General features: G+C 54.9%; 1 protein-coding gene across 8 annotated transcripts in view; it reads left to right on the top strand.

Annotated features, from left to right (window-relative positions):
* SEPTIN9 (septin 9) overlaps positions 1 to 24,675 on the top strand; it is a 134,062-nt gene extending 109,387 nt beyond the window's left edge. For all 8 annotated transcript variants that reach the window (XM_014885037.2, XM_014885039.2, XM_014885036.2 and 5 more), the window contains 9 exons: positions 5,358 to 5,546; positions 9,398 to 9,526; positions 9,939 to 10,020; positions 10,719 to 10,856; positions 16,894 to 17,011; positions 19,267 to 19,362; positions 20,134 to 20,230; positions 21,709 to 21,760; positions 22,577 to 24,675. In XM_014885037.2, the coding sequence (XP_014740523.1) occupies positions 5,358 to 5,546; positions 9,398 to 9,526; positions 9,939 to 10,020; positions 10,719 to 10,856; positions 16,894 to 17,011; positions 19,267 to 19,362; positions 20,134 to 20,230; positions 21,709 to 21,760; positions 22,577 to 22,712 (1,037 nt within the window). In that variant the 3' untranslated portion in view covers positions 22,713 to 24,675. The remainder of the gene's footprint in view (positions 1 to 5,357; positions 5,547 to 9,397; positions 9,527 to 9,938; positions 10,021 to 10,718; positions 10,857 to 16,893; positions 17,012 to 19,266; positions 19,363 to 20,133; positions 20,231 to 21,708; positions 21,761 to 22,576) is intronic.
* Positions 24,676 to 25,923: the final 1,248 nt, after the last annotated feature.

Genomic DNA, 25,923 nt, shown 5'->3' with positions numbered 1-25,923 from the left:
GCGAGGGCAGGGACTGCAGGGTTTCCGGAGCCGGAGGGGAAGCACACAGAGAGTGAGGACGGAAATGAGCCAGCACGTGGCTGGCAGGCACAGCTCGGCCTCATGTGATGTGTGCCCATGGCTTGTGGCTCAGAGCTGTGGCCTGGACTGGTCGCCTGTGGAAGCGCTCGCACCGCAGCAGAAATCACTGCCTCCTTTTTTAAACTCTGAAAGCAGGTTTATTCCCCACATGAATAAAAGGCTTCAAGCTTGGAGCTTCTTGTGTGCTCAGGAGGTAGCTGGCCACCTCTCTGGCAGCTCTTGGGTGGATTTGGTCTATTGAAGTGGAGTTAAGCACACTCTGCTGTTTCTGGGTCGTGTTTGTTGGCACCTAGGTGGAAATATAAGCTGAAAAGGAAATATAACTGGTTGGTAGGTGGGCCTGGGCTGGTGGCCAGCCTGCAACTGTAGCCCAGTGCTCAGGGATGCAAGGGACAGACTCCATCTCGGGCCTGGCAGTGCCAGCCAGGTGCTGGTGATTGCAGCTGAATAATAGAAGCACCCCTTAGCTACAATTTGGTGCTGCAGGGTCTGTGGCACTGGCTGTGCCAGGCTGAACCACCTGAGCTTTGGAGTGAGCTGTACCTCCCGTTCCCTGGCACCCACACTTCAGCAGGGACCTGCCACAGTCAGCACCAGGGCATCCCATGGAAGCTGGAAAACCCAGCAGTGCCTGGGCCATGCTGGGATTACATCCAGTCCTGGCTTTGCTGAGACTCCTCCTGTCCCCTAGGAAGGCAGAGCTGTGTCTCTGCCACCTCCTCCTCAGGTTGGATCTGTTTCCATGGCCTGTGGTCACCGGCTCAGTGTGCCAAGGGGAGAGGCCCTGGAGGTCCCACAGCCAGCTGTTCCTAACCAGGAGCTGTGGATTCTCTCCTTGGAGCTACAAATGTCTCTGACACCCTACTGGCACAATTTTCCAAGAGAGCTGCTCCCAGAATTCCAAAGGTTAGGTAGTTCACACTTCTCCTGTGAAAACATCCGTGGATACTCAGCTGCCTGGGCTGTGCTTTCACACCCTGATACACCCCTGGTCACTGCTCTGAGCCTGCTCTCTGTGTTTGCACAAACCCATCCCACAAATCTGGAAGCCCCTGATATTTCCAGCGTCTGTTGTGTGGAGGGAAGGGAAGTTACCCACAGTGTCCTGGTCTTGTGGGTGCTTGTAGCTCTGTAGAAATGGTTGCAGGATCATCAGAAGGTGGCCAGTACTTGGTGTTCCCAACATCCAAAGGGTGTTTCTTGGATTTACTCCCCAAACATTCCCGTTTTGCCATTGACTGAGTGTGCAGTGGTTTGGATCTGTTGACAGGCAGCCGTGGCAGAGGTGCAGCCTCCTGGGCTCTCTGGTTCCTCTGTGCAGCCACTGAGCCCCAGGTCTGTGACCAGCCCTGCTCTCCCAGATCACCAGCAGAGCATGGAGCTGCTGGGTGTATCCAGGGCCTGGGGTGGGTGAGACATTCCCAGTCCAGCCTCTTTGAGGGTGCTTTAACCTTTGTGTGTCTGCAGTGAAGCCCCAGTCTCCCGCAGATCCCTGTGCCAGATCCTCAGGGAGGATTACCTTGGCTTTAGGGTTTTGGGGGAGCCCATGGCTGTCCTTGCATGCCCTGCCTGCTGTGTCCTGGGCTGTGGCAGCCTCGTGGCACCAGCAGAGAAACTCCAGCAGCTCCTAACCCTAGCCCTGGCCAAGCCCATCCCACAGCACACGGTGTCCAGCTGGCTGAAGGAGCAGGAGGGTCCCCGGGGGGCTCCCAGGGGCTTCCCTCCCCACAGGGTGCCTTTCATCTGCTGCTTCACAGATGTTGGCTTTGGCTCGTGTCTGACATGCATCAATTACAGAGCAACAGCCCGGAGCCTTTGGCAAAATCAACTTTGGAGCAGCTGTCCTGAGTCAGCCATGCCTGAGCCGGGCTCTGGCTCTGCCCCTGCTCAGTGCAGTGTTGCCCTGACCATCTCCACATCTCCTGTGCCCACGTGGACAGGGTTTCTCTGGCAGGAAAGGTCTAAATATGGCACAAGCTCTTGTTCCCATGTGCTTGATGTTTATCCGGGAACACTTTAGTGGGAGAGAGCTGCAGGCTCTGAGCTCTCTGCCCCATCAGCAGTGGCCCCTTGTGTGAGGGACAGCAGTGGGGTCAGGGTGACAATGGGGAATCATGTGAGCTCTGGTCCTGCTCTTGCAGGGACTCGGTGGCAGTCAGGGATTTCAGACAGTAATGGGGTGTTTATTAACCCATCCCTCCTTGCAGTGCTCCAGAAGGGTCAGCTTGCAACTGCCAGGCTCTGGCATTATCACAAGTTTGACATTGTCCCCTCAGAGAGCACAGCAGGTCAGACAAATCCAGGATGTGCCCATGATGCATCCCAGGCATCCACTGCTCTGCTCCAATTTATTTCTAATGTCTTTATGTTTTAGACAAGTGACTCCTGGGAGTGGTCCCTGCCACCCAGCACAGCATCCCTGTGTGCCACCACGTGCCTGTGCTTTGGCTGCACCCTCCTTCTGCTGGCACAAACTTGGAGCCCAGTGTGCCATTGGAGTTTTTGCTAAGGAAAGACCATCTCAGTGCTGGGAAGATGAAAAAAAAAAAAAAAAAAAAATTGCACGTTAGAGTTGTGGCATCTCCCTTGGGAGTTTGCTGATGCTGCTGGGGCATCACTCTGCATCCCTGCTGTCCTGCAGACACTCCTAGCTGCAATATACTTATATACAAAATAAACTTATTTTATAAACAAAATACTGTATTGCATTTTTCTCCAGTCAGGACCAGATGCTTTAAATCAGGAGTTCCCCACAGACCAGCTGAAGCACATGGGCTGCCCTGACAGGGTGCTGCTCTTCCTGTGGCTTTGGTGTGGCTGGAGCCTGGCGAGCCCTGAGCCCTTCTCCTCCCCCTGAGGGCAGTTTGGTGAGGAATATCTGCTCCCTGAGCTGGGCACAGTTTGCCTGCACATCCCCCTGCCCAGGGACAGGTCAGCCCCTCTGCACGCTGCCAGCTGCTTCTTGAGGTGCTGGAGATGCTCCTGCCCTTTATCAGGTGGAGGGTGGCTTTCTGCTCTATTTAATTTCTTAATTTCTCTGCACCTTACCTGCCCCAGTGTTCCAGTTTGCTGTCCCATCCTTGGGGCTGTCCTGTGCACACAAGTGGTGCCTGGAGGAGTTAAACCCATTGCATAACAGGGGCAGCATATTTTCCACATGATTTCGTTGTCGTTTTGTTGGGGTTATTTTTAATGTTATGCGGGGATTTTTTTTTTTCTACTTTTGGCCTTGCCATTTTGGAACGAGGCTAATTTGGGATTTGTGGGAGGGCCTTGGGCATGCCAGGCTGGTTGACTTTGTGAGGGGCAGTGTGGCAGGGCAATTCCAGCTGTGCAGGGTTCCTGCTCCCATGGCAGTGCAGTTCCAGCTGTGCAGGGTTCCTGCTCCCATGGCAGTGCAATTCCAGCTGTGCAGAGTTCCCAGGAGGAACAGGATGCTCCCATGGCAGTGCAGTTCCAGCTGTGCAGGATTCCTGCTCCCATGGCAGTGCAATTCCAGCTGTGCAGAGTTCCCAGGAGGAACAGGATGCTCCCATGGCAGTGCAGTTCCAGCTGTGCAGGATTCCTGCTCCCATGGCAGTGCAATTCCAGCTGTGCAGAGTTCCCAGGAGGAACAGGATGCTCCCATGGCAGTGCAGTTCCAGCTGTGCAGGAGGAGTGGGATGCTCCCATGTCTCTCAAGGACAGAGTGTTTGCCCTCTGGCAGTTCTGTGAGTAATGCTCAGCTGCACAGCCTGGGACTGAGGGTTGGAAAAAAGTGTTCAAAGTGACCCAACAGTCTTTGAGATTAAATCTAGGCTTGTTTTTTCCTTTCTTTTTTTCTTTTTTTTTTTTTCTCCTAATTGGCCTATATTAAGCATGTGGAAGTGTGCTGTGCTTGCAGGAAGAGTGTGGTTCCACTTCACAGACCCCAGCAGGGTCCAGTCTGAGATGGCCAGAGGAAAAGGGATGATGGGCTTGTGTTTGGAGGAGCCCCTTTGGCCCAGCCACACTCCTACAGAGAGAGGGAGGCAGAGAAAAGCAAGCTGCACATCATCAAAGGCCAGGAATAACTGGGGTGAGATGAGCTGAGAGCTGTGTCGCTGTCTGGAGGGGTGAGGACTTTACAAATAGTAATGTTTTTATTAATAATAATAAATGATTAAAAATAATAAATAATCATTGCAAAACACTGAGCAACAACAAAATGCTCGCTTAGGCTGGTGGCTGCAGGGACCCAGGCACAGAGCAGCAGCATCCTGGGGTGGAGAGGACTGTTAGAAGTGTGTTTTCCTAAAAGCTCCCTCTCTGTGCTTGGATCAGAGGAGTGTGCTGCATGTGGCTGATGCCTCCAGGAGCTTGCAGGGGACTGGGCTGATCTTGTGCCTGCCCTGCCTTTGGGATATTTGCTGTATCTGCTGTGAGTGATGTGCAGCAGCTGGGGCTGGCAGGGGACAAGGCCACATCACCCCAGGGCACTTGGGGCACTTTGTCCTTCCCGGGGCTGATGCTCCTGCCTAGTGCCTGGGGGAGTGGATAATTCCCTGGTTTTTCTTAGAAAGCTGTTTTCTGAGGCAGTAGTTTTACATTTGTTTCTTCTGAAGAACTTTGGTAGGCTGGAGCGTCTTGCAGGGCAGACAGGCACCCTGTCTCTGAGAGAAGCTGCAGGGTTTGGGTTTCTGAGCAGATAGTGACAGAATGAGAGTGAGATCTCAGAAGCTCCGTGGCTGCGTGGGTGTTGTCTGGCACAGCCTGTCTTGATGCAAATGTGTTGGGTTTTCCACAAGCCAGGGCTGGCAGCCTGTGATCTGCGTCAGCTGGAGCTCAAGGAGGGCACGTGGCAGTGGCTGCCAAGGACTCGCTGTGTCTGCAGAGCCATCAGCTCCCCCCAGAACGGGGCTGAGTTGTTCACAGCAGCAGCGTGCACAGTGCTGTAATGCCAGTGGTGTGGAGGAGTGGGTTGTGTATCTCTGCCAGCCTTTAACAGCAGTTAAAGGGCTGTGGGGCTTTGTCACTCCCCGACGTGGGCTGAGGACTTTCTGGGTGCTGGGTCCTGCTCTGTGGCAGCAGATCAGCTGCTGAGGGACCTGCTGTGCTCACACCCCCCAGCAGCATCCCTTTGCTGTGACAGGTTTGGTGGAGCGGGCAGGGATCAAGTGAATGCAGTGGAGAAGGAAAACCCCAATTAATGTAATTACTGCGAAGGAGGATGCCACACTCCTCCTCCCTCCATCCTGCTGGTACCGTGGGTCTCAGCAGGTGCCCTGTCCCCTGAGCAGGCTGTGTTTGTCGTGCAGGTGCAGAGGCCGTGTCCAGCCACGCTCCCGGCATGACGGACGCTCCGCGGGATGCCGGCCCCAAGCAGGCGGCGCCGGCGCGGCCGGACAAGGCTGCGGATTTCGGCTACGTGGGCATCGACGCCATCCTGGAGCAGCTGAGGAGGAAAGCCATGAAGCAGGGCTTCGAGTTCAACATCATGGTCGTGGGTGAGTTGTCCCCCGCCGTGCCAGCTGGGTGCTGTCATTGTCCCACGGTGTTTGTCGCCTTTGGAGCCTCCTCGGGATCAGCGCTGGGGGCTCTGCCTTGGTGCAGTCAAACCCTGCTCCTCAGGAGCTGGCCTGGCATCAGCTGGAGTTAAAGCTGTCCATGTGATGTGGTCCGTAGTCTTCCTCATCCTCCTGCATCTTGGGGTGCATTATCCATAGGCACATCCTGGAGGGAAGCACCTCGAGGGGTGTCAGGGCTCACAAGAGCTCCCTCAGCAGCTCTCCTGATGTCCTACCCTGGTTTGAGGCACATTTAAGGGCTCAAGGGGCTGCACTGCTGCTGCTATTCCAGAACCCTCATCCCTGCTGGTACTGCCAGCAATTTGGGTAAAATTCCTGTTGGTGAGGTTTTTTGTATTCAGTCAGCCCTGCTACAAGTACCAGGGAAGAAATGCCAAAAGCAGTAATTTACTGATGGAAATAAAGACCAGCAGGAGGGGTTTGCATAGCTCAGTCATTTGGCTCCTTTGGGGACCTGTGCAGGGTGGTACAGAAGGGATAAGAGTGTCCCAGGGAGTGTTCCATGAAAGAAGGGAGGGCTGGAGGGTTGTGTGCCCAAATCCTGCTGCTCACTAGCTCCTGCTCATTAGCTGTCCTGAGCTAATGAGCACTGGCTGCTCTGGCTGCAGCTTCAGCTGTGGGGATCTGTGTTCCTGCAGCCCCCAGGCCCCCCAAGCCAGGGATGGCACAGCCACTGACCTGCAAAATGCTGAGTGTACTGCAGAGCTGGGCAGACACTGTGGGACACCAGCCAGGGGGGAGAAGGGAAAAGAAATGAGGCTTTTCTGCTCTTTTCCAGCTGTTAGTGTCTGACCCAGTGCCATGGAGCCCCTTGTGTGAGCTGGGCTGTGCTCCTTGGGGCTGGGCTGGTCAGGTAGCAGCCCTCCCTGCCTGTGTCTGCCAGGGGAGCTGCAGCGGGATGAGGAGAGTCAATCCCAGGCAATGACCAGGGGTGTGGAGATGGGGGCTCACCATCCCTTATCCTCCTGGGAGGAGCTGTGCAAGGCTACGGGTGTGATGCCTGTGGGATGTCCCACAGGGTATCCTGGAGTCTGCCTGGGGTTGTGGAAAGGTCTGATCCGGAGTTTTTGCTAATTCTGTTAAAGATTTCAGTGTGCTGTAGCTTTCCATCAAGCTCTGTGGATGCTCAGCCTTTCCCATTCTGATATTTTCATCCCCTCTTTGGGGAAGGTTCCCTGGGCTGGGTGATCACAGCAAGGCTGGTCAGTGCACAACCAGTTCCTGGGAGGTGTTCTAACAAATCCAGCTCTTTGCTGCAAACAGAAAACAAAACCAAAAATCTCTGCACTGGTCCCGGGAGCCTGACAGAGAGATTACCTGTGCTGAGCTCCCATTTCCCTGCTGGAGGAGGCTCCCATCCCTCCAGGAGCAGGCTGTGCTGCCTCAGCACCTCAGCAGTGTGCTGTGCAGCCAGGGAGGGATGTTCAGGAATGGCTCTGCCTTGGCAGCGCTGTGTGTGGTATGAAGGCTCGTGCTGCGGCGCGCCTGGAAAACATTGTTCTGCCCTTGGCAGGCACCGGGCTGGCTGTTTACAGGCTGGGAATTCGGGGCAGCATAAACTAGTGGAGCTCTGGCCCTCCCAGAAGATGCAGGAGGGATGCAGGAGGAGCAGCACCTCGGGGAAGGGGCAGCAGCCAGCCCTCATCCTGCTGTGCCTCCCTACGGATGGGTTTAGCTCCATCCAGCCTCAGCTGCGAGCCCTTGAGCTGAAGTTGTTCCAATCTCTGTCTTACAGGCAGGAGATGAGGGCAGGGAGGAGGGAGGTCACTTGTCCTGCAGGAGAGGTGGGAACCGAGCATTGCTGCCATGTTAAAATGTTAATAAAATGTTGGGATCACTCCTCACTGTGTCCCTGTGATAGGGCTTTGTGAAAACCCTTTCCCCACTGTAGCAAGGTCCCCATTCAAAAGGGTTTCAAAATCCCAACCAGAGCTGAGAGGGGGCTGCAGGCTATGGTCAGCTTAGTCCCTTGTGCTCAAAGTTACAGAGATTAAGAGAAATGTCTAAACTTTTAAAAATCTAAACTTTTAAAAATCCCAACCCCAAAGCACATCTTTTGTGTTCAGTTTTCCATGCAAAGCAGCTGGAAGGAGAGCAGAGGTGGCCAGGCTCAGCTGTGTTTTTTCCCCACTGGATTTCAGCTGTGGGAAAGGCAGTGGGCTGCAAACCAGGGCTGTTGGAAGGGGGCTCTGCCCTTTGCTCAGCTGCCTGTCACAGCCTTAGTGTCCCCAGCTGCACCCCACCGTGGCTCAGTGAGGTCAGCCTGTGGCCGTGGTGCCAATCCCATCACATCCTGCCTGCTGGTGGCTCTCACCTCTGGTCCCTTTCCAGGCAGTGCAGCTCCAGCAGCTTGGACAGACACAAATACAGAGACCCAGTGCCTGGAGCTCTGGCAGTGTGCCACCTGAACCCCAGTGTGTCACCCTGATTTCAGCTGTCCCCAGGGTGTCACCCCAGGTGCTCCATTTAATGGTGAGCAGTGGTGCAGTGAGAGCTCTGTTTTGGCTCTGCATGCCCAGCTCCAATCCTCTTAGTGCTTGGCCCTGCATTTTTAGGCAGCAGAGGACTGGGAGCACTTCCCCCCAGGCTGGTCCACGTGTTTCTTACTGCCCAGCAGTGACAGTGGCTGTCAAAGAGAGTTTTCCTGTGCTGGACTGCAGCTGTTGGTGATGTTGCAAGCTCAGCTCTAAAATTGCTGTTTGATCAGGGAGTGGGGTGATGCCAGGAGGTGATGCCCAGTGCTGGTTTGCCCTATAGTTGGCTTTGGCAGCCTGGATGGGCCAGGACCCTGAAGGATGTGGGTGAAACCCTTGCTGAAAGTGCTTAGAGACACTCTGTGGGCCAAGGGACATGCTGGTGGCAATGCCATGATAGTTGGTAACTTGTCTTGGCAGAACTGGGCTGCTGGGTCCCCATGGCGTGTGCAGGATCTCTGCAGTGTTTGCAGGGGGCCCAGAATATGTGCTCCCTGGGTTTTGAGGAGTTAATTCTGTTCTCTTTGCTCTGGAAAAATTGTTCTCCAAGTTCACGAGACAGCTGTTCCTGGAGAGTCAGGAGCTGCTCGTGTCCTTTCCTCACAGATCAACATCAGCTCTGGGATATAAAGCATGAAAATGCTTTTCTAAAAGCTGTTTTTCTAAAGTTGTGGAATCTCATGTGCTTCTTGGGCTGTTGTTTGTGGGATTTAGAGAAGCTCCTGGCGTGGACCTGTGTCTGTGCAGCCAGCTGGGCTGATTGCAGCAGCAAATCTGTCAGGGAAGCAGCAGCAGATGTAGCAGGGCTGAGGTTTGTAGGATTGTTGCTGCTGTTAGTCGTGTCCAGATAAAGGCTTGCCAAGCTGCTCCAAAGCCTTCCCTGTGGAACTGGACAGAGCAGACTGCAGGAGAGTGAAAGCACAGTTGGGATGTTTTTTCCTGGAGTTCCCTGGTCCCAGTGCCCTGCTGAGAATCACCACAGCCCTTCAAACATCCCCAGCACTGCCTGCCTGTCCTCGGGGTTGCTGAGATTCGGCCTGGATGCAGGGAACCAGCTCTTGATTTGCTGCTTTGGAGCCAGGGAGGGGCTTTGCTACCTGCAGCCTCCTCCTGGCTGGGCTGGACTGGAGCTCCTTGGCTCGGGGCAGCTGCAGGGGAGCAGCTGCTCCTCATCCCTCCTTCCCTCCATCCATCCTTCTGGCAGATCTGGTGCAGGCTGAGTCTGTCAGCAGCCCCATCCCCTGGCCCCTGACAGAACAGGGAGTGCTGACTCTGGGTTATCCTGCTCTCTTCCAGGTCAGAGTGGCTTGGGGAAATCCACGTTAATCAACACCCTCTTCAAATCCAAGATCAGCCGGAAATCTGTACAGCCAGCTGCTGAGGAGAGGATCCCCAAGACCATTGAAATCAAATCCATCACTCATGGTGAGGCTCTGCAGGTCCCACCTGCTGCTTTGGCTTTAGGTTCTGCTCTGCCTTGTGTCTCTGGGGACTCACAGAGTTGTGGATCTCCATAAACCTCCACTCTTATCTCTCTGAATGGGCTTTTATCATCCAGAGATGCTTGCAGGGCTCAGAAAACATCTGTTTTGTATTTATTCATCAGCATTGAGTTAATTCTGTTGGAAGGGACCGGTGAGGTGGCAGTGGGGGTGGCATTTCAGGGTGGATATGGGGCTGGATCCTTTTGGAGGGCTGATTGGTGCCTCTGAGGAGCTGTGAAGGTGCATTTATCCCCTGGGAGCAAGCTGCAGCCCTGCAGCTGATTTTGGGAGGCTGGGCTTGGCCAGAGCACCCATCCACACTCGCCTCACACACCAGCTTTCCTCTCTTTCAGAGATTGAGGAGAAGGGGGTTCGCATGAAGCTGACAGTCATCGACACGCCGGGCTTTGGGGACCACATCAACAACGAGAACTGGTGAGCTGCCCCTCTGCCCTGGGTGCAGGGGGAGGACAGGAGAGCCCCAGCACACCCTGACCCCGTGCCCAGAGCTGTGCCCCCTGCTCCCTGGGCAGCAGGAAGGAGGTTGTTGTGGTGGCAGAGCAGTGCCATGCTCCCCGTGAGAGCCACAAACATCCTGCTGTTCCAGGCATGAGACAACCTTTGTTTGTGGCTGGGAGCAGCTGTGTGCCAGCAGGGCCAGTCCCCAGACCCTGCTCATGTGGCTCTGGAGGCTGAATTCTGCCCAGGATCCCTGGCACAGTGTCTGGCTCTGTGGGATGGCCCCTGGGCTGGGCAGGGCTGGCCCATGGCAGGGACCTTGTCCCCGCCACCAGCTGGGCTGGGCTTGGCTTGTGGGCTTTGATTCTGCTCGTGCTCCTGTGCTGTGAGACTGTGCAAGGAGCCAGGCCATGGTCCCAGAGCTGTGCTGCTCCACAGCCAGGTCCAGAAGGAGAGAAGGGAGCACTTTTTAGGCACTTACTTGTCTAAACCAGCCAGTAAATCCCCTCCTGCAGCAATGAATGGAGTTGCTAAGCAGTGAACACCTGAGGTTTGTGACTTAGGAGATGCTGAGTGTCCCTTGCTCTGCAGGCTCTGCTTCACACACTCGGGCAGGTGGGAGGGTCAGGGTGCTCCAGGTCCCTCACACCAGCCTGTGTCCCCTGTCTCTGCAGCTGGCAGCCCATCATGAAGTTCATCAATGACCAGTACGAGAAGTACCTGCAGGAGGAGATCAACATTAACCGCAAGAAGCGGATCCCCGACACGCGGGTGCACTGCTGTATTTATTTCATCCCAGCCACGGGCCACTCGTACGTACCCACTGCCCCCCTGCCCTCCCTGTCCATGTCCCTCCAGCTCAGCCATCAGGGCACTTCTGCCTGGGGTCCTCCCATGGTTTTATGGGGCTTGAGGAGCTTTGGGCTGTGTCATCTGGAGGCTTTGCAATAACACAGCAGAGCTGCTGCACCCCAGAGAAATGCAGAGTTTCCTCTTCTGAAGGGCCATGAAATTCTCTCTGAGCTCCAGGGAGCTGCTGCCTTTGCTGTGGTCACCTGGCTTGCTCGACCAAGGATGGACACAGGTTTCAAACTGAATGGAGAGGCTACTCTTGCAAGCAGAACGTTGTTTTTTTTTTCTCTTTACCCCTGACTTTGTAAGGGGATTAGTCAGTTTTCCTTCAGTGCTTCCAAGGCAGTGAATACCCTCACCTCATAAGGGTATTTTGTAGGTTGTTTGACTAGTCTGCAAGTGGGATGCTGTTTATTCAGCCCACAGTTCTCCTGGCTCTGGCACTTCTCAAGTGACAACATCAAAAGGCCCAGATCTTGCTCTATTTTTTTTTTCCCTCTTCTGTTTTTTATTTTTTCCCCCCTCTTAGGCACACAGCCCACCCTGAAAACTTGGGGCACTTTAAAATGTCTTGAAAACTGTGACTTAAAATATCACAACACAAAATGAGATCTGAGTTTCCTTTTGATTTGTGTCAATTTCTTCCACTTCTGGCTCTGTCTGCATTGGGGATGTTTTTGGGTCTGTTTTCAAAAGTAAACTTAAGCCTCTAGCACTGCATTCATGTCAGCCTTTTCCACTTCCCCATGTGGAGATTTATTCCAATAGAAAAGGCTTTGTTTTGCTTCTGTCAGTGGGTAGACCAAAAATGCATCCTTCACTGGAATAAAATGACTGCATGGGCCAGTTATGCCCCTCTTGTGTAACTGATCGGGAGCAGAGGGGCTGATGAAACATTTATGGTTGAAAACAATAAAGCAGAGTAGGTTTCAAAGGGAAATGACATTTTTAGGCCGGTCTAACAAGTTGGCTCCACTAATCTCAGCCCAGATCTGCAGCCCCTGCCTCGGCAGGTCTGACCTGCAGCATTAGCTATGCTCCAGCTTTTCCTCAGCCCTCTGGCTGTTTAACTCTTACAAAACACATCTGATGATTGGAGAGTTGAGTGAGTTGGGTGCCTGGCAGGGTAGGCAGGGATGTGGAGCCCTGTTGGGTGCCTGGCAGGGCAGGCAGGGTAGGCAGGGATGTGCAGGCAGGGATGTGCAGGGAGGGATGTGCAGGCAGGGATGTGCAGGAAGGGATGTGCAGGGAGGGATGTGCAGCAGGGATGTGCAGGCAGGGATGTGCAGGAAGGGATGTGCAGGGAGGGATGTGCAGGGAGGGATGTGCAGGCAGGGATGGGCAGGCAGGGATGTGCAGGGAGGGATGTGCAGCAGGGATGTGCAGGGAGGGATGTGCAGGGAGGGATGTGCAGCAGGGATGTGCAGGCAGGGATGTGCAGGCAGGGATGTGCAGGGAGGGATGTGCAGGCAAGGATGTGCAGGCAGGGATGTGCAGGGAGGGATGTGCAGACAGGGATGTGCAGACAGGGATGTGCAGGGAGGGATGTGCAGGCAGGGATGTGCAGGCAGGGATGTGCAGGCAGGGATGTGCAGGCAGGGTAGGGAGGGATGTGCAGGGAGGGATGTGCAGGCAGGGATGGGCAGGCAGGGATGTGCAGGCAGGGGTGTGCAGGCAGGGATGTGCAGGCAGGGATGTGCAGGCAGGGATGTGCAGGCAGGGTAGGGAGGGATGTGCAGGGAGGGATGTGCAGGCAGGGATGGGCAGGCAGGGATGTGCAGGCAGGGGTGTGCAGGCAGGGATGTGCAGGGAGGGATGTGCAGGCAGGGATGTGCAGGCAGGGATGTGCAGCCCCATTGCTGTGTCCCCCAGCGGAGCCTCTCCAGCCGTGCTCTGGTTTCTCTCACCCGCTGGCCAACAGCAATTGTGTGGATTTTCAGCTGCTTTTTTTCCTTCTCTCCACTGAACATGTGTTTCCAATATCCGAGCGAGCCCAGCAGTTGGGGGCTGTTGTTGCTGAGCCCTGTGCTGATCCTGTTTCCCTGCACTGATAGTCCAGCTGGGGCTGTCCCCACTGTCACCAGCTCACCCATCCCCTCCTGCCACCTGAGGGGCAAACTCCACTGGCAGGGGGAGGTTGATGGGAAATTTTGCTTCTCTGAGAGCTCGAGCAGGCTTTGGGGTTCCTCTCTGCTCTCTTGTGAAGTCCAAATTACGTTTTACATCATTGTGGTCAGGTTTTCCCCTGTGGTGTCCATAGAGACAAAGGATGATGTGGCCACCTCTCCTGCAGGGTGGAGCTGCTGTCACGGTGCTGTAGCAGAGGATCCTGTGTGAGAGCCTTGTGCTGGGGTTGTCACACACAGCTGGGTGCAGGTTTGTGCCCTGGCTGAGGCAGCAGGTCCATGGTCCCTTGCAGCAGGGCATGGGAAGGGCATTGAGGTTCTTGCTGTGGTGCCTCTGTCTTCTCCAGGAGGTCACTGGGAGGATGGCAGTGGCTGGTAGAGCTGTAGGTACCTGCACTGGGGACATTGTCACCCAGCTCCAGAGAACCCCAGCATGCCCCCAGGGCACCATCCATGTGCTCCACTCGCCATCCCAGGTGCTTGGTGCTGCCCTCCTGGGATGTGCTTGCACGGGGTGTTTGTGTTGCCTGGGGAGCTGCTGCTGGTGGTGTGGATGAGCATGGCACAGGACTGCCTGTGGATGCTGCAGGGTACTGGGTGAGAGTTTGCCTTTTCCTAAAAAAAAGAAAAAAAAAAAAAAAGTGAGGGATGGAAAAAAAAAGCAAAGTAGGTGCAGAGGTTCAGAGGCCGGAGCAGAGGATTGCTTGGCTCTGTTTTAGTCTGGCCCTCCCATCCAGGCAGCTCCAGGGTTAATCAGCAGAGAAATTTCTGCTGCATGAGGGAGTTCACAAGGGAGTTCAGGACAGGCTTTGCAGCCCATCCAGTTCACACACAGCCTGTAACACTCCCATGTAATCGTGCTTGTGAAGGCTGAGGATGGTGCTGGCAGGGGCTTCCAGCTGCAGCTGCACAAGCCTGGCTCTGCCACCCAATAAATATCCCTGCTCTGACCCCTGCAAAGCTCTGTTCAGCTCAGGAATGGCTCTGGAACTCTGCCTGGCCTCATCATCACCTCTCCTGCCTCCACCAGGGCTGGTGGCTCAGGAACTGCCACCCACTCCCTCTTTCCCCTCTGGCTGCCCCTCTCAGGTGCCCACCAGCTCCCTGGAGCAGGTGATGGGGCTGAGCAGCTGCTGGGTCCTCACTGGTGTTTGCTTAACACAGAGCTCAAATTCCTGCTGTTAGTTTGATCTGGGGCACAACCAAAAGGAAATAACTTTGCAGCTCACTGTGGATTTTAATTCCTGTAACAGAGTTTCAGGGGAACCATCAGGAACGAGCCTGTGCTGAGATCCAGTCTGTGCACAGTGGCAGAAATAATGTGTGTCCTGGGCACCATAACGTGTGCCCAGCCCTGGCAAGGCGTGCCCAGCTGCACAGCCTCCCCCAAGCCCAGGGCAGGAGGGGATGAGGGAACAGCCAGCACCAGCTGGAGTGGCTGGAGCCCATGCTGCACCCCTGCTCCAGCCCATGCACTCCCCTTCGAGCTCCTCCACCCCTCCCAGCAAAGCCCAAAATGTGTATAAGTTAATAATATCAGGGACCATTTGGGGAAGAAAATAGATTAGGTATTTCCTTGAGCCTTCTCTTCTGTGATGTTCTTGGAGCAAATAGCACTTGCCACCACCTTAATCCATGTGTTTTCCTTCGGTGTCTTCACATGAATGTGATGTGTAGCTACAGGCAGGCATTGTTCTCAGTGAAAAGGTTCGCTTTCTTTTTCATAATTAAGGTTTTGGGGGAGCTACCTACCTAGCAGGAGTTAATAGAATATCTAGAAACTTGCAGAAAACCCTAAAATCATACAGTTTGCTCTGCTGGGGAGCCCCTTGGTGGTCTCAGGGTGGTGCAGGGAGGTGCACGAGGCACTTGCAGGAGCCCATGGGAGCAGAAAGTTGTGTCAGAGGTGCCTGGGTGCAAATGGACACAGTCACTGTGGTCACTGTGCCCTGGGGATGCTGCTGCACACAGCAGGAGTGTGGGCAGGCTCTGGCTCACTGTGGCATCCTCCAGATGTGTGAGGGATCTGAGGGATCAGAACTGAGCTTTTAACATGTAGATTGAGCTGAAACTCAAATGTCTGCCTGACTGTGGATTCATCTGCATTCGCACTGTATGCATCCTGGTCTTTAAAGGAAAAGCTGATGAAAGAGGCAGGAACACAGGCTCAGTGGGGAAGAAGCTTTTAGAGGAGAAAAATTGTTTGGAAAATAGCAAAGAGAGAGGAGGGGAAAGAATTCTGCTGGGAAAGGAGCATTACTGCATTACTTCCTTGGAGGTCTGGGAAATACATTATGCAGAGCTCCAAACAATGTTTGCCAGCAGCAAGTCAGCTTAGATGTGTCCATGGGGGGTTCCTTGTGTTTTTTTCTATTCTTTTTTTCCCTTTAATAGCCAAAATCTCTCTTTCCTGGGGCCCAGGGTGATCTGTGACCCTGTGTTTGTGTTAGGAGCTCGTTTGTCCCTGTGCTAATGACGTGCTCGGGGCTGTGGGTGTTGTTGGTGTGTGGGGACAAGATCCACCTGGCACAGTCCAGCTCCATCCCTGCGAGAGGGGTGACCAGGGGAGGGGTCAGCTGGGTCACCAGTGCTGCCTGCTCTGGGCCAGCCTGGAGCTGCTGTTCTCTGGGTGGGTCTCTCTGGGGTGAATGTCCCTCCCTCAGCACTGGGGCCAGGCAGAGGTGTCCCTGTGGGATGGGGACACTGCCTGGTGCCTGCTGAGGGGCAGGATCAGTCCCTTCTCCTCTGCACGCCTGTGCCTGGCTCTGCTGGGGTCTCTGAGCCCTTTGTAGGGCCCGAGGAGACCATGGTGGGGTTTGGCTGGAGTGTCTTGGCAGTGGGTGCTCTCTTGGCCCTTCAGTGAGGGCTCATTTCAAACAGGCTTCTGTCCCAAAGGCGATCCTGCATCCTGGGACCTCCAGGTTTCTTTTTCAAGGCAACACCTGCTCAACTGTGCTGCATGTCCCCATCACCTTCAGAGCCACCCAGGGGGACCTGTAGCAACTGGAGGTGTCCCAAGGAGGGTTTTCTCCTCTTTTGGGACCCCCAGCAGTTAAAACACCTTCAGGAGGTCCAAGGAGCAGGGGGAGGATCGTGGCCAGGTGCCTTCATTGCTATCTGCAGGCCTTGGCCGTGGAGCAGTGTGGAAGTGGAGCTGTGTCCGTGCTGTCAGCAGGGAGGGATTTCCCCAGGCACTGATCACTGGGGTTATGCAATCTCTGCAGCTTCCCTCTGCTGAGACTTCTGTTGTAGAAATTTTCTGACATTCTTGCCCTCTGGAACAAGCAGCATCTCTTCTGTGCTCTGTGAGCCCCTGGAGAATTTCCAGAGCTTTTTTTAATCCCAGCTGATGAATGTGAGAGGCACTCCCAGCTTGTGCATGAGCACGGGCTGGTGCTCAGCACAGGAGAAGTGTGAGCAGGACTGTCACCTGTGGCCATTCCCATGCTGTGCTGTCCCTGGATGGTTGGTGACAGCTTGGATGGAGCTGGAGCAGGGTTTGATTCGGGCTGGTCCTGCAGCCAGCATCGCCCTCTCTCATCCCAGCTCCACCAAGGACACCAGGAGCTGTGGGCAAGTTCCTGCAGTCCTCTGTGGCCATGCAGAGATAAAAGCCCTCTGCCACTTCACGGGGCTTTGTGAGGGTTCACAGGCGATAGCGGCAGCTTTGAAAGGCAAATGTTTAAAGTGTTTTCAAAAAATGTTTAAAGCGTTTTCAAACCTTCTTTGCCTGCTGTGCTTTTAAGAAAATGTCTTTACTTGTCCTATCAGAAAGGAAGCGATTCCCTCTGTCTGCTGTTTAAATGCCCCTCCCTTCCAGGGCACTGCAGCAGCCTCGGGGTGTAAATCCCCTTTTCCTGCTGTTTTCCAGGCTGCGGCCATTGGACATCGAGTTCATGAAGCGCCTGAGCAAAGTGGTCAACATCGTCCCGGTGATCGCCAAAGCCGACACGCTAACGCTGGAGGAGAGGGACTACTTCAAACAGCGGGTACGGGGCTGCCGCCTCTTGCCGGGGCTGCCATCGGTGGTGGCCCATCCGTGCTGTCCCTGGCCCCTCGTGGCTGTCCTGGCAGGGCTGTGCAGGCAGCTCCTGGCCCCCAGCCCAGCGCGTTCCTCCGGCTGCAGCTCGGAGCGATCCCGCGTGGCCGCAGGGCACGCCTGCTCTCCGAGCACTTCCTCGTGTTTCTCTTGGAGCTCTGTCAGTGCAGGATGAGTTTGGAGCTCTGCGTCTCCAGGCCTGCTTCTCCTGCCTCCTTTGTTATTGGTGGTGTGATTTTCAGGCTGGTTTCTGTTGTTTTGGGAGGTTGATGCACGTAGGGGCTGGAAAAGGCTCCCTCTGCAGCATCGTGCACTGATACAGGAACCAGTCAGAAACGTGTGTGTTTGCTGAGCTCAGCTGGGAGAGAGTTAAGAGGGAAGCAAGGTATGAAATTCCCGTGGTTGGGAGCTGAGGAGGGGCTGTCTGAACCCACAGCAAGGGCTTGGCTCTCAGAGGTGGAGGTGGCCCATTTGGGGCTTTGGTAAGGGGCTGTAAATCTGTTTGTGTGGGCAGTGGATGTGGCTGCAGGCGTGATGGCCTCAGCATTCCCTGCAGGAGTAAAAACCACCAACTCCTTGATCCATGAGTCGGACCTGGGAGAAGTAAAGGGAAAGAGAACCTTGCCAAAAGGGTCGTTTTAGGGGCCACTCCTTTGGTTATGGACAGGATGACAGCTCAGCCAGGGGTGGTTCCATGCCCCCTTGCAGGAGAGGGTGAGCTGCTCCTTCCCACACCAGTGTGAGAGCCTCTCCTTCCCATTTCTTAATGGGCAGCATCAGGCACTGAAATACCCAGTCTGTTTTTGGGGGCTGAATCCAAACTCTCCAAGCAATTTCCTTGGCTAGAGGCTGGCTGGGAATGGAGCTGAGGAGTGCCCCAGGCTGGGCTGGCTTGGCTTGTCAGGCTGTTTGCACAGAGCTCAAAGGAGCTGCTGAGGGGGCACAGAGGGGTGAGTCCATGGTGCCACATCTGCTCCCTGTGGTGGTTTCTGCAGGCTGCTGGCTCCATTCAGAGGTTCCCAGTGCACACATCCCTGTGTCTGCAGGTGACTGTCTGCCTCTGGCACTACAAAGTCAGTCTGGGACCTCAAATGTCACCTGGGCACCCTTGGCTGCTGGTACCATGGAAGACCATGGGGACAGTGCCTGACTGCTGCTCTGCACTGGCTCAGCACAGGATGAGCTCACCCTATGTCTGACTGCTTCCTGATTATTACCAGACCTCCCAAACCCTTTCAGATGGAGGGAGAACACGTAGCCACATGGTGTGTTTGCTCCCAGCAGATGAGAGGGCAGGAAATCAGGTCAGGTGGGCACAGGCTGGGACCTTGTCCCCTCATTCCAGTGTGCCTGTGTGCAGAGCTCTGCATCTGTGCTGTAGCTGGTTCAGAGTGGTGATAGGTTTTGGGTTTGCTTGGGGATGTGAAGCACCAGCCTGGCTGCAGGTTGGTGCCTGTGCTGCGCTGAGTGAGTGAATTTTGCTCCCTGGAGTTGGCTCTGTTGGGCTGTTCCCCTAAACTCAGTGTGTGGGGAGTGGGAGGCTGGCTGGGGGCATCCCCTGGGCTGGATCCCCTCCTTTACCAGCCTGCACTGAAGGACTGAGGTGCAGTTATTGCCATAGGAAGTGGTGGGAGCTGCTGCCAGCCTGGGTTGGGGTTTGCAGCCCTGTAGGAGGTTGATCTTTCAAGCTCCCTGTGAGCTGAGCCTCCACCCAGGAATCAGATTTCAGCATCTCTTGGCCTTGCACAGAGGCAAAGTCCTTAGAGTCTGCCCTTCCAAGCTGTGTCCTTGTCCCCTCAGATCAAGTTCCTTTTCCAAGGAGTGTAAACAAACACCAGAGAGCAGCTTTTTACCTTTGTGTTACAAGCCTAGCAGCTCTGTTCCCCTTTGCTTGGGCTGCTTGGGTTGTCTCGTTGTCTTTTCCAATCCCTAAACAGCATCCAGCTCATGTAACCTCATCTCACTCTCTGCCTGAGCTGTGTCTTGGCACCAGGTTCTTGCAGGGCAAGCTCTTGGTGGGTGTGTGGGGGACAGAGCACAGGTCTCTGTCCCCCAGCGTTTAGGATGGAGAGGGAGGGTGATGCTGCTGGACGTTGCTGTGACTGGTGGGCATCACTCGGAGCCTTTTGGGAGCAGCTGCCGTGCTGGGAGTGCAGCTCCTGTGCCTGCCTGTCCCTCACCTGTCCCTCTGCTCTTCCCTCCTAGATAATGGCTGATCTCCTTGCCAATGGGATCGATGTGTACCCCCAGAAGGAGTTTGATGAGGACTCTGAAGATCGGCTTGTGAACGAGAAATTCCGGGTCAGTGCAGCTCCAGGGGCTGGGGATTTCCTGGGGCTTCCCTTCCAAAAGGTCTCTGCTTTCTTCCCCAAGCTGCTGTGCCCTGTCCATGGGGTCTGCTCACAGCAGGGATCCTGCCAGAGCTCAGAGCAGGGTGAGAAAGGCTCGTGGGGGAGGTGTCCTGTCCATACTCCTTCCCCATCTCCACCCCTGCCAGGTGCCCTCAGCAGAGGATCCTCAGCCTGTTTCCCTGCCCCAGGCTCAGGGAACAGAGGTGCCTGCCCATCCCTGGCTAAGGCAGCAGCCTTCCCAGCACTGGGATGGAATTTTACCTGTAAGCTGCCTGCAGCTGCCAATTCCATGCTACAGGAATCAGCCAGCAATTTTTTGGCACAATAAAGTGGATTGGACAAATTCAATGAAGAAAAACGTCTTTTGGGGACTCTGAAGTTCAAAGACACCGACTTGGATCAGGAAATTGGCCACAGGTTGCCAGATGCTGGGGGCAATTCCAGGGAAGATCTGGGATACCTTTGCTCCAGCTGTACCTGGTGCCTGCCAATGAGGGACTGGGCTAGGCTGGGTTTGGGCTGGTTTTAGGCTGAGCACATGTGCAAGAGATGCTGGTACCCAGTCCTGGGCTGCCTGTGGGCCCTGGCAGGCAGCACTGCTCAGGAACATCAGGAGCAAACCAGCTCATCCCATGAAACCCTCCTGTGACTTTGCTCACTGGTTTGGTTTCCTGACCAGTTCTCAGGAAGCAACCACAACCTTGTTTTTCTCTTTCCACAGGAAATGATCCCATTTGCAGTGGTGGGCAGTGACCAGGAGTACCAGGTGAATGGAAGAAGAATCCTAGGGAGGAAGACCAAGTGGGGCACCATTGAAGGTACCTCATCCTTGCTTCCCCACCTGAGCCCATCTCCCTGCCCTGGCAGAAGGCAGTGAAATTCAAAAACAGCAGTAGGAATTGAGGTGGATGTGGTGCTTCCCTGCCTCTCCAAAAAAAGATAATTTTCCTGACATTTGAGGACTGGAAACACCTTGGCCAATGCTCCTGTGCTGGGTTCCTGGGCCTTTGTGTGTCTTGGGGAGCTCCTGAGTGCTGGAGGGGACATTTCTGGGGGTCTCGTGGCCTGGCTTGTGCTTCTTGCACAGTAATTGCCTGATGGCAGGATTTGAGGGCACACCAGTGACATCCCTGTGTCTCCAGCCCCTGTCAGAACCTTCCCCTGGCATCAGTACCCTCCACCATGCCTTTGGTTGGTGCCCTTGTGGGATCTCTTCCCTCTTCCATTTCCCATCAGCATCTGCCTTTTTTCTCCCCCATTTGACAGTCACGGTTTAAAGGCTAGATGAAAGCTCCTGGCTCCAGCACATCTACACATTTCCCTGTTCATGGTTTCTGGCAGCCAGCTGGCTCACCTCCAGTGCCACCCCTCTCATCTTCCACCCCTTCACTTCACAAGTTCCTCTCATTTACGAGTCTTTTTAATAGGAATCCTGTGTTGAGGGATGGTTTAACAAAGCTGCCAGGAAAATCAGTGTATTTTGAAGCTCTGCTGCCCTCTCGTGCTGTGTCTCTGAACATTCTGAGCTCAATGGGATTCATTAAACCCTCACATTCTATTTGTGGCATCTGCCTTGAGCACAGGGAGACCCCCAGGACCCAGCCATGGCCACAGGCAGCCTTTGCACAGCAGTGTTGGTTTTGTTTTGCTTTTCCTGCATGGTGTTTAATGGTTGGACTCGATGATCTTAGAGGTCTTCTCCAACATAAAGGATTCTGCTATTCTGTGTACAGGATTGTTTGGGTAAAAAAAATAAATTAAAAAAGCGTTTTCCTCTAAATTGAGTAAAATTAGAGATAAAATAGCAGCTGTCAGACTGACTGTGGTGGAGCAGCACCCCTTGATTTTTCCCTATTGCAAGCACTCCTCCTTCTCCCTTTGGCAGCAGGAGCTCATGTCCTTGCACAGCCCTGGCAGCCCCCAGCAGCCTGGGATGCTGCAGGATGCTCATGCCAAGCTACAGATGAAACTTCTGTGGAGACACTGCAAAGTTCACCATGGCCTTTCCCCTGTCTTGTTTGTGGTTCTGGGGGTCCCAGCATTGTGCTGGGGGTGCTGCTGGGAGCTCCCTCCTTGGTGGGACACTGGGAAGGGGCTGTGGATGCTCAGTCACAGCTCACCAGGGCTGAGCTAGGGCAGGGACCTCCAGCAAAGAGGATTCCTGAGTCCTGCACTTGTACCCCGGGGTGTCAGTGCCCATCTGAGCCCTGCACACTCTGGGGAAGCCCCCAGGTCCTGCTTGCCCCGGGCTGGAGGCCATGGGTGCTCACTGATGGGTTTCTGTCTCTCTTGCCAGTGGAGAACACAACACACTGTGAGTTCGCCTACCTGCGGGACCTCCTCATCAGGTCAGTGCCCTGTCCCCAGAGCCCTTGGTCACCAGCTGGCCTCCAGGGACAGGGGACAGCCCAGCATGGCTTGAGGCAGCTGCTGCTTTGCTCTGCTGCTGCACCCCTTCACCCTCCATCCCTGCCTTCCCTCCCAGCCCGCTGCCACTCTGCAGCCCCTCTGCAAGGGGTGACCCCTCGCCTTGGGGACTTTTCTCAGCTGCAGTGCTGAGTTCGGGGGGGAGAGGAGCAGTGGAGGGTCAGGACACACTCCAGGATTGCTGGCAGGGTGGCTCCAGCCTGCATGCAGGCAGCTTTTGGCCTTAGGGATCCCTCACCAGCGCCAGGGTCATCCCCAGTTCAAGGACATCACCCTCCACTGGGGTGTCGTTGTGGGGTCTGGGTGATGGCTGCTCCCTCTTGAAAGAAGTGTCCCTGCTGTGGGGGAGAGGGAGGCTGAGCCCCCTGGGCTTGCTAAAAAGGGGCATTGGGCTCCTGCCCAGTTTGGCTGCAAGGTAAGCTCTGCACACATGATCTGTTGCTGGCAGACTCGTGTGGGGCTACAAAACCTCGCCCCAGGGCTGGCAGGGTCGGGATGTCCCTGGGTGGGTGTTCTGCAGCCACAGCTCTTGTGTCACCAGTGCAGGCTTCTGCCCCTGCTGCCCAATAATGCTGCCCATTGCTGCCTTTCCTTCCCTCCTGTGCCCTAAAGGCACCATGAGCCAGCAAGGCAGGAGGGGACATTGGGACTGGGGGTGTTTGGGGTGCAGAGGGTTGGGGTGCTGAGGCTGGGCTGGCCCAGCAAGGTGTGACTGCTCCATCTCCCTTTCCCTGCAGGACACACATGCAGAACATCAAGGATATTACCAGCAACATCCACTTTGAAGCCTACAGGGTGAAGAGGCTGAACGAGGGCCAGAGCTCTCTGTCCAACGGCGTGGCTGACAGAGAGCTGGTGGCCAACGAGATGTAACCGTCCCTTGCAGCCAGGACCTCGCTCGCTCACGCTCGCTATTTCTCCCCTCTTCCCCCTTTATTTTTATATAAATCCTCTGCCACTGTCCCTCTTGCCCTGGTCCCCGACCCCTGCCATGTTAACTGACCAAATAACCAGACGTGGAGCGGGGTGGCCGCTCTCCCCCTGCTTTGTGCCATGAGTTTTGTGCTCACCCCCAGAGCAGCGTCCCTGGGCTGAGGACTGTCCCTCTGTGGAGCTTGGGCTCTCGCTTGCCCCCAGCTCTGGCCCCACAGCCGAACCCAGGGCAGCAGATCTGTGGGGCCAGCGGGGTCGGGGTGCCCTGGAGCCCTTCCAGCCCCTCCATGCAGGGGCTCTTCTCCGTCCATTGAAGGCGAGGGTTCCTGCAGCAAGGTACGGTGGGATGAAGAGAGCAAGACAGTGCCATCCTTGTGTCCTGCTGCCTCCTCCGAGCCCTCTGCAGCCCTCTGGGACCCACCAGCCCCCAACCCAGCCCCTGTACCCTGTCTACATGCAATAAACTGGGAGTGTTTAGGTGTCACCTCGCCTGTCACCGACCCCCGGCCAGGCAGAGCGACCTGCTTTGGGAGAAGTGCCTTTTCAGACTGTGACCTTGCAATAGCGAGGGAGAGGGGAGGGAGGGTCTGCCTTGTCTGTTTGCAGCCTGCAGAAGGCTGTGAACCTCTGTAGAGACTCTGGTTCCCTCTCCCTTGGGCCCGAGCTGTGGCTGATGTCCTGGGGACACTTGTGTATTTATTTGTCATTCAGTTGGGTGGGTCTTTGTCTGCTGAAGGCTCGCAGTGTGTTTGCCCTGAGGGGGCTGAGCGTGGAACTTTGTCTCTGCAAAGCAGTGGTGGGAGGCAGAGGGGTGTCCTGTCTGACCCTTGTGATTCTTGGGCTTTTCCCTACATCAGAGGAGGCTCCTGGGTGTCTGTTAATTCCTTTTCATTTCCTGGTCCCCTGTGTGCTGTGTGTCCAGGGGAGATGCTCCTGTTTTGCTGGTCCTTGTGCAGGGGTTCTGTGCATGTGCTGACCAAGCCCCGCAGCTCTGGGGGGGCTGGGGAGGGTGCGTGGGTGCTGCTCCCCCTGCTCTTCCCCCAGACCCTCCTCTTTCTGTGTGTCCCCAGTAAAACAGACCCTGCAAGCATTAGGTAGCACTGTGACACAGGAGCAGGGGGTCCTGGAGCAGAGCTCTGCAGTCCTGCCCCTCTCCCCAGTTCCTTTTGCCTTTCTGGTGTCCACCAGTCTCCCAGTCCTCTCTAAGGGAAAAAAACTTCCTGCAAATCACCCACTTTTGGGGGCACACACTGAAGTGGCAGCGTGTCCCATCCTTCTAGCACTGGAAGGCACCTGCAGAGCCCACGGGGGACAGAGCCTGGCTCAGCACAGGTGGCCAGGAGGAGGGAGGAGGTTGCTCTCCCCTTGCTGGGGATGCCCAGGTTTTCAGGGGCTCCCCACACGTCCCCCCCCAGCAGCCAAAGGGGTGTGGGCAGGGGGATGCATTGTGAGAATCCCTTCTCCCCTTCACTCATATTCCCCCTCCACAGCAGCCCCACGGAGCTGTTGGGGATCAGCAACTCTCTACTTGCTGACTTGCTATATTTTAGCAAAAACATCAACAAAAAATGTATTAACTGAAAAAAAATATATATTTCAAGTGTTAAAAAAAGACTGAAAGGGGAGAAAAATCTCTAGTGTGAGGCACTTCTGCAAATGCCATCTTAAACTTTTTTTTCCTCTAGTTGGTATCTCAAGCAAGACACGCTGCTTTCTCCTTTGTAATCTGACTTTTTTTTGGAAGGAAAAAAAAGAAAATAATACAATAAAAAAACCCTTCATCCAGATCTATTAAAATGGCCTTTTGGGGGTTATAAGCATTATGAAAATTTAGTCCATTTTTGTATAAATAATAGTGTTTAATATGTATTTCCCAAAATAAATGTTTCGAATGCAAATAGAAGGAGGCTTGTTTGGAAATGTCTGTTCCCAGCCATGGTGCAATCATGGCTGCATGGACCCCGTAGGGCTGGGGGTCATGGGAGAGTCCAGCCCCAGAACTGCCCTGTTTAGGGTGAAAGGTAATTCCTGACCCCCTGGACTCATCCCACCTCGGATACCTGCCCCAGGTACCCTGCAAAATGCTGGAGCTGGTTCTGCTGAGCACCTTTGGCATGGAGCCAGCCTGACCCTGAGGGAGGCAGGTGGATCCCATCCCTCTGCTTCCATGCTGAAGCTGTTCCCACTGTGCTTCCTGGTGTTCTTATGGAGAAGTGGGTTGCCCCCAGTTCTAGGGCAGGCAGGAGCTTGTCCTTCACACAAATGTGGCTTTGGCTGCACAGGCAGATGGTTTTCAAAACCCTTCATGGCTGCAGGGTTGGCTCTGGGATGCCCTTCGAAGATTGGCCATCCTGAAAACCATGTTTTTCCCTGGTGTTGCAGATCTGACACTGTCCTCTCTGCTGGTTTAATCTCTGATGTGTTTATTGTATTTTTCCCCCCAAGCAGTTGGACTCAGAAGCCACCTGGGCACGCTCCTGGCTGACCAGCCCTAAGTGACCCTGCTTAAGCTGGGGCTGGAGCAAGGCACTTCCAGAGCTTCTCTCCAGCCTCAGCCCCTCTGGGATTCTGTGGCTGTGGGACTGGGTAAAAACAAACCCAGCAGGATAGCACTCAGGTCAGGTTCCTGTGGGGCTCTGGAGCACAGGATTATGTACATTTTAACTCTGCTTTTCTGCTGGCTCCTGCCTTTTGCTGCAGTGAATTATCTCACGTGGCATCCAGTGAGGTGTGCAGTGATGAGCCCCTCTTTGCCCCAGTGCCAAACCCATCCCTATCCATACCCCTCCATTTTTTGAGCTGAACAGCAGTTCTGTGGTTGCTTTAGCCTAAATCCCCCTCACCCCCACAGCTCACAAATGATTCCAGGGTGAGAAGCAGCAAAGTCAAGGTGTTCTCACTCTTGTAACCAAAGCAAGACCCGGGGCAAAAGCTCCTAGGGAGGGAGCAGGGAAAATCAACGTGTAGTTGTAGTAACTGCAAACACATGGGCCTTGCTCCTGGAGGAATCTACAGCAGTTTCTCCCTATATTGTTGTTTTTCTTGTCCTGGAATTCGGGGTTTTTTTTTTGAGTTTTCCTCATTGCTGGTGTCTGAGCATGTGAGGGAGAGGGGACAGAGGATGCTCCGGGGCTTCCCAGGCAGATGCTGT

This window comes from Sturnus vulgaris, chromosome 20, assembly GCF_052056855.1.
Source record: "Sturnus vulgaris isolate bStuVul1 chromosome 20, bStuVul1.hap1, whole genome shotgun sequence".
NCBI classification, from domain to species: Eukaryota; Metazoa; Chordata; class Aves; order Passeriformes; family Sturnidae; genus Sturnus; species Sturnus vulgaris.
The sequence above is the reverse complement of the archived record's forward strand: the minus strand, read 5'-3'. Positions and strand labels throughout refer to the sequence as shown.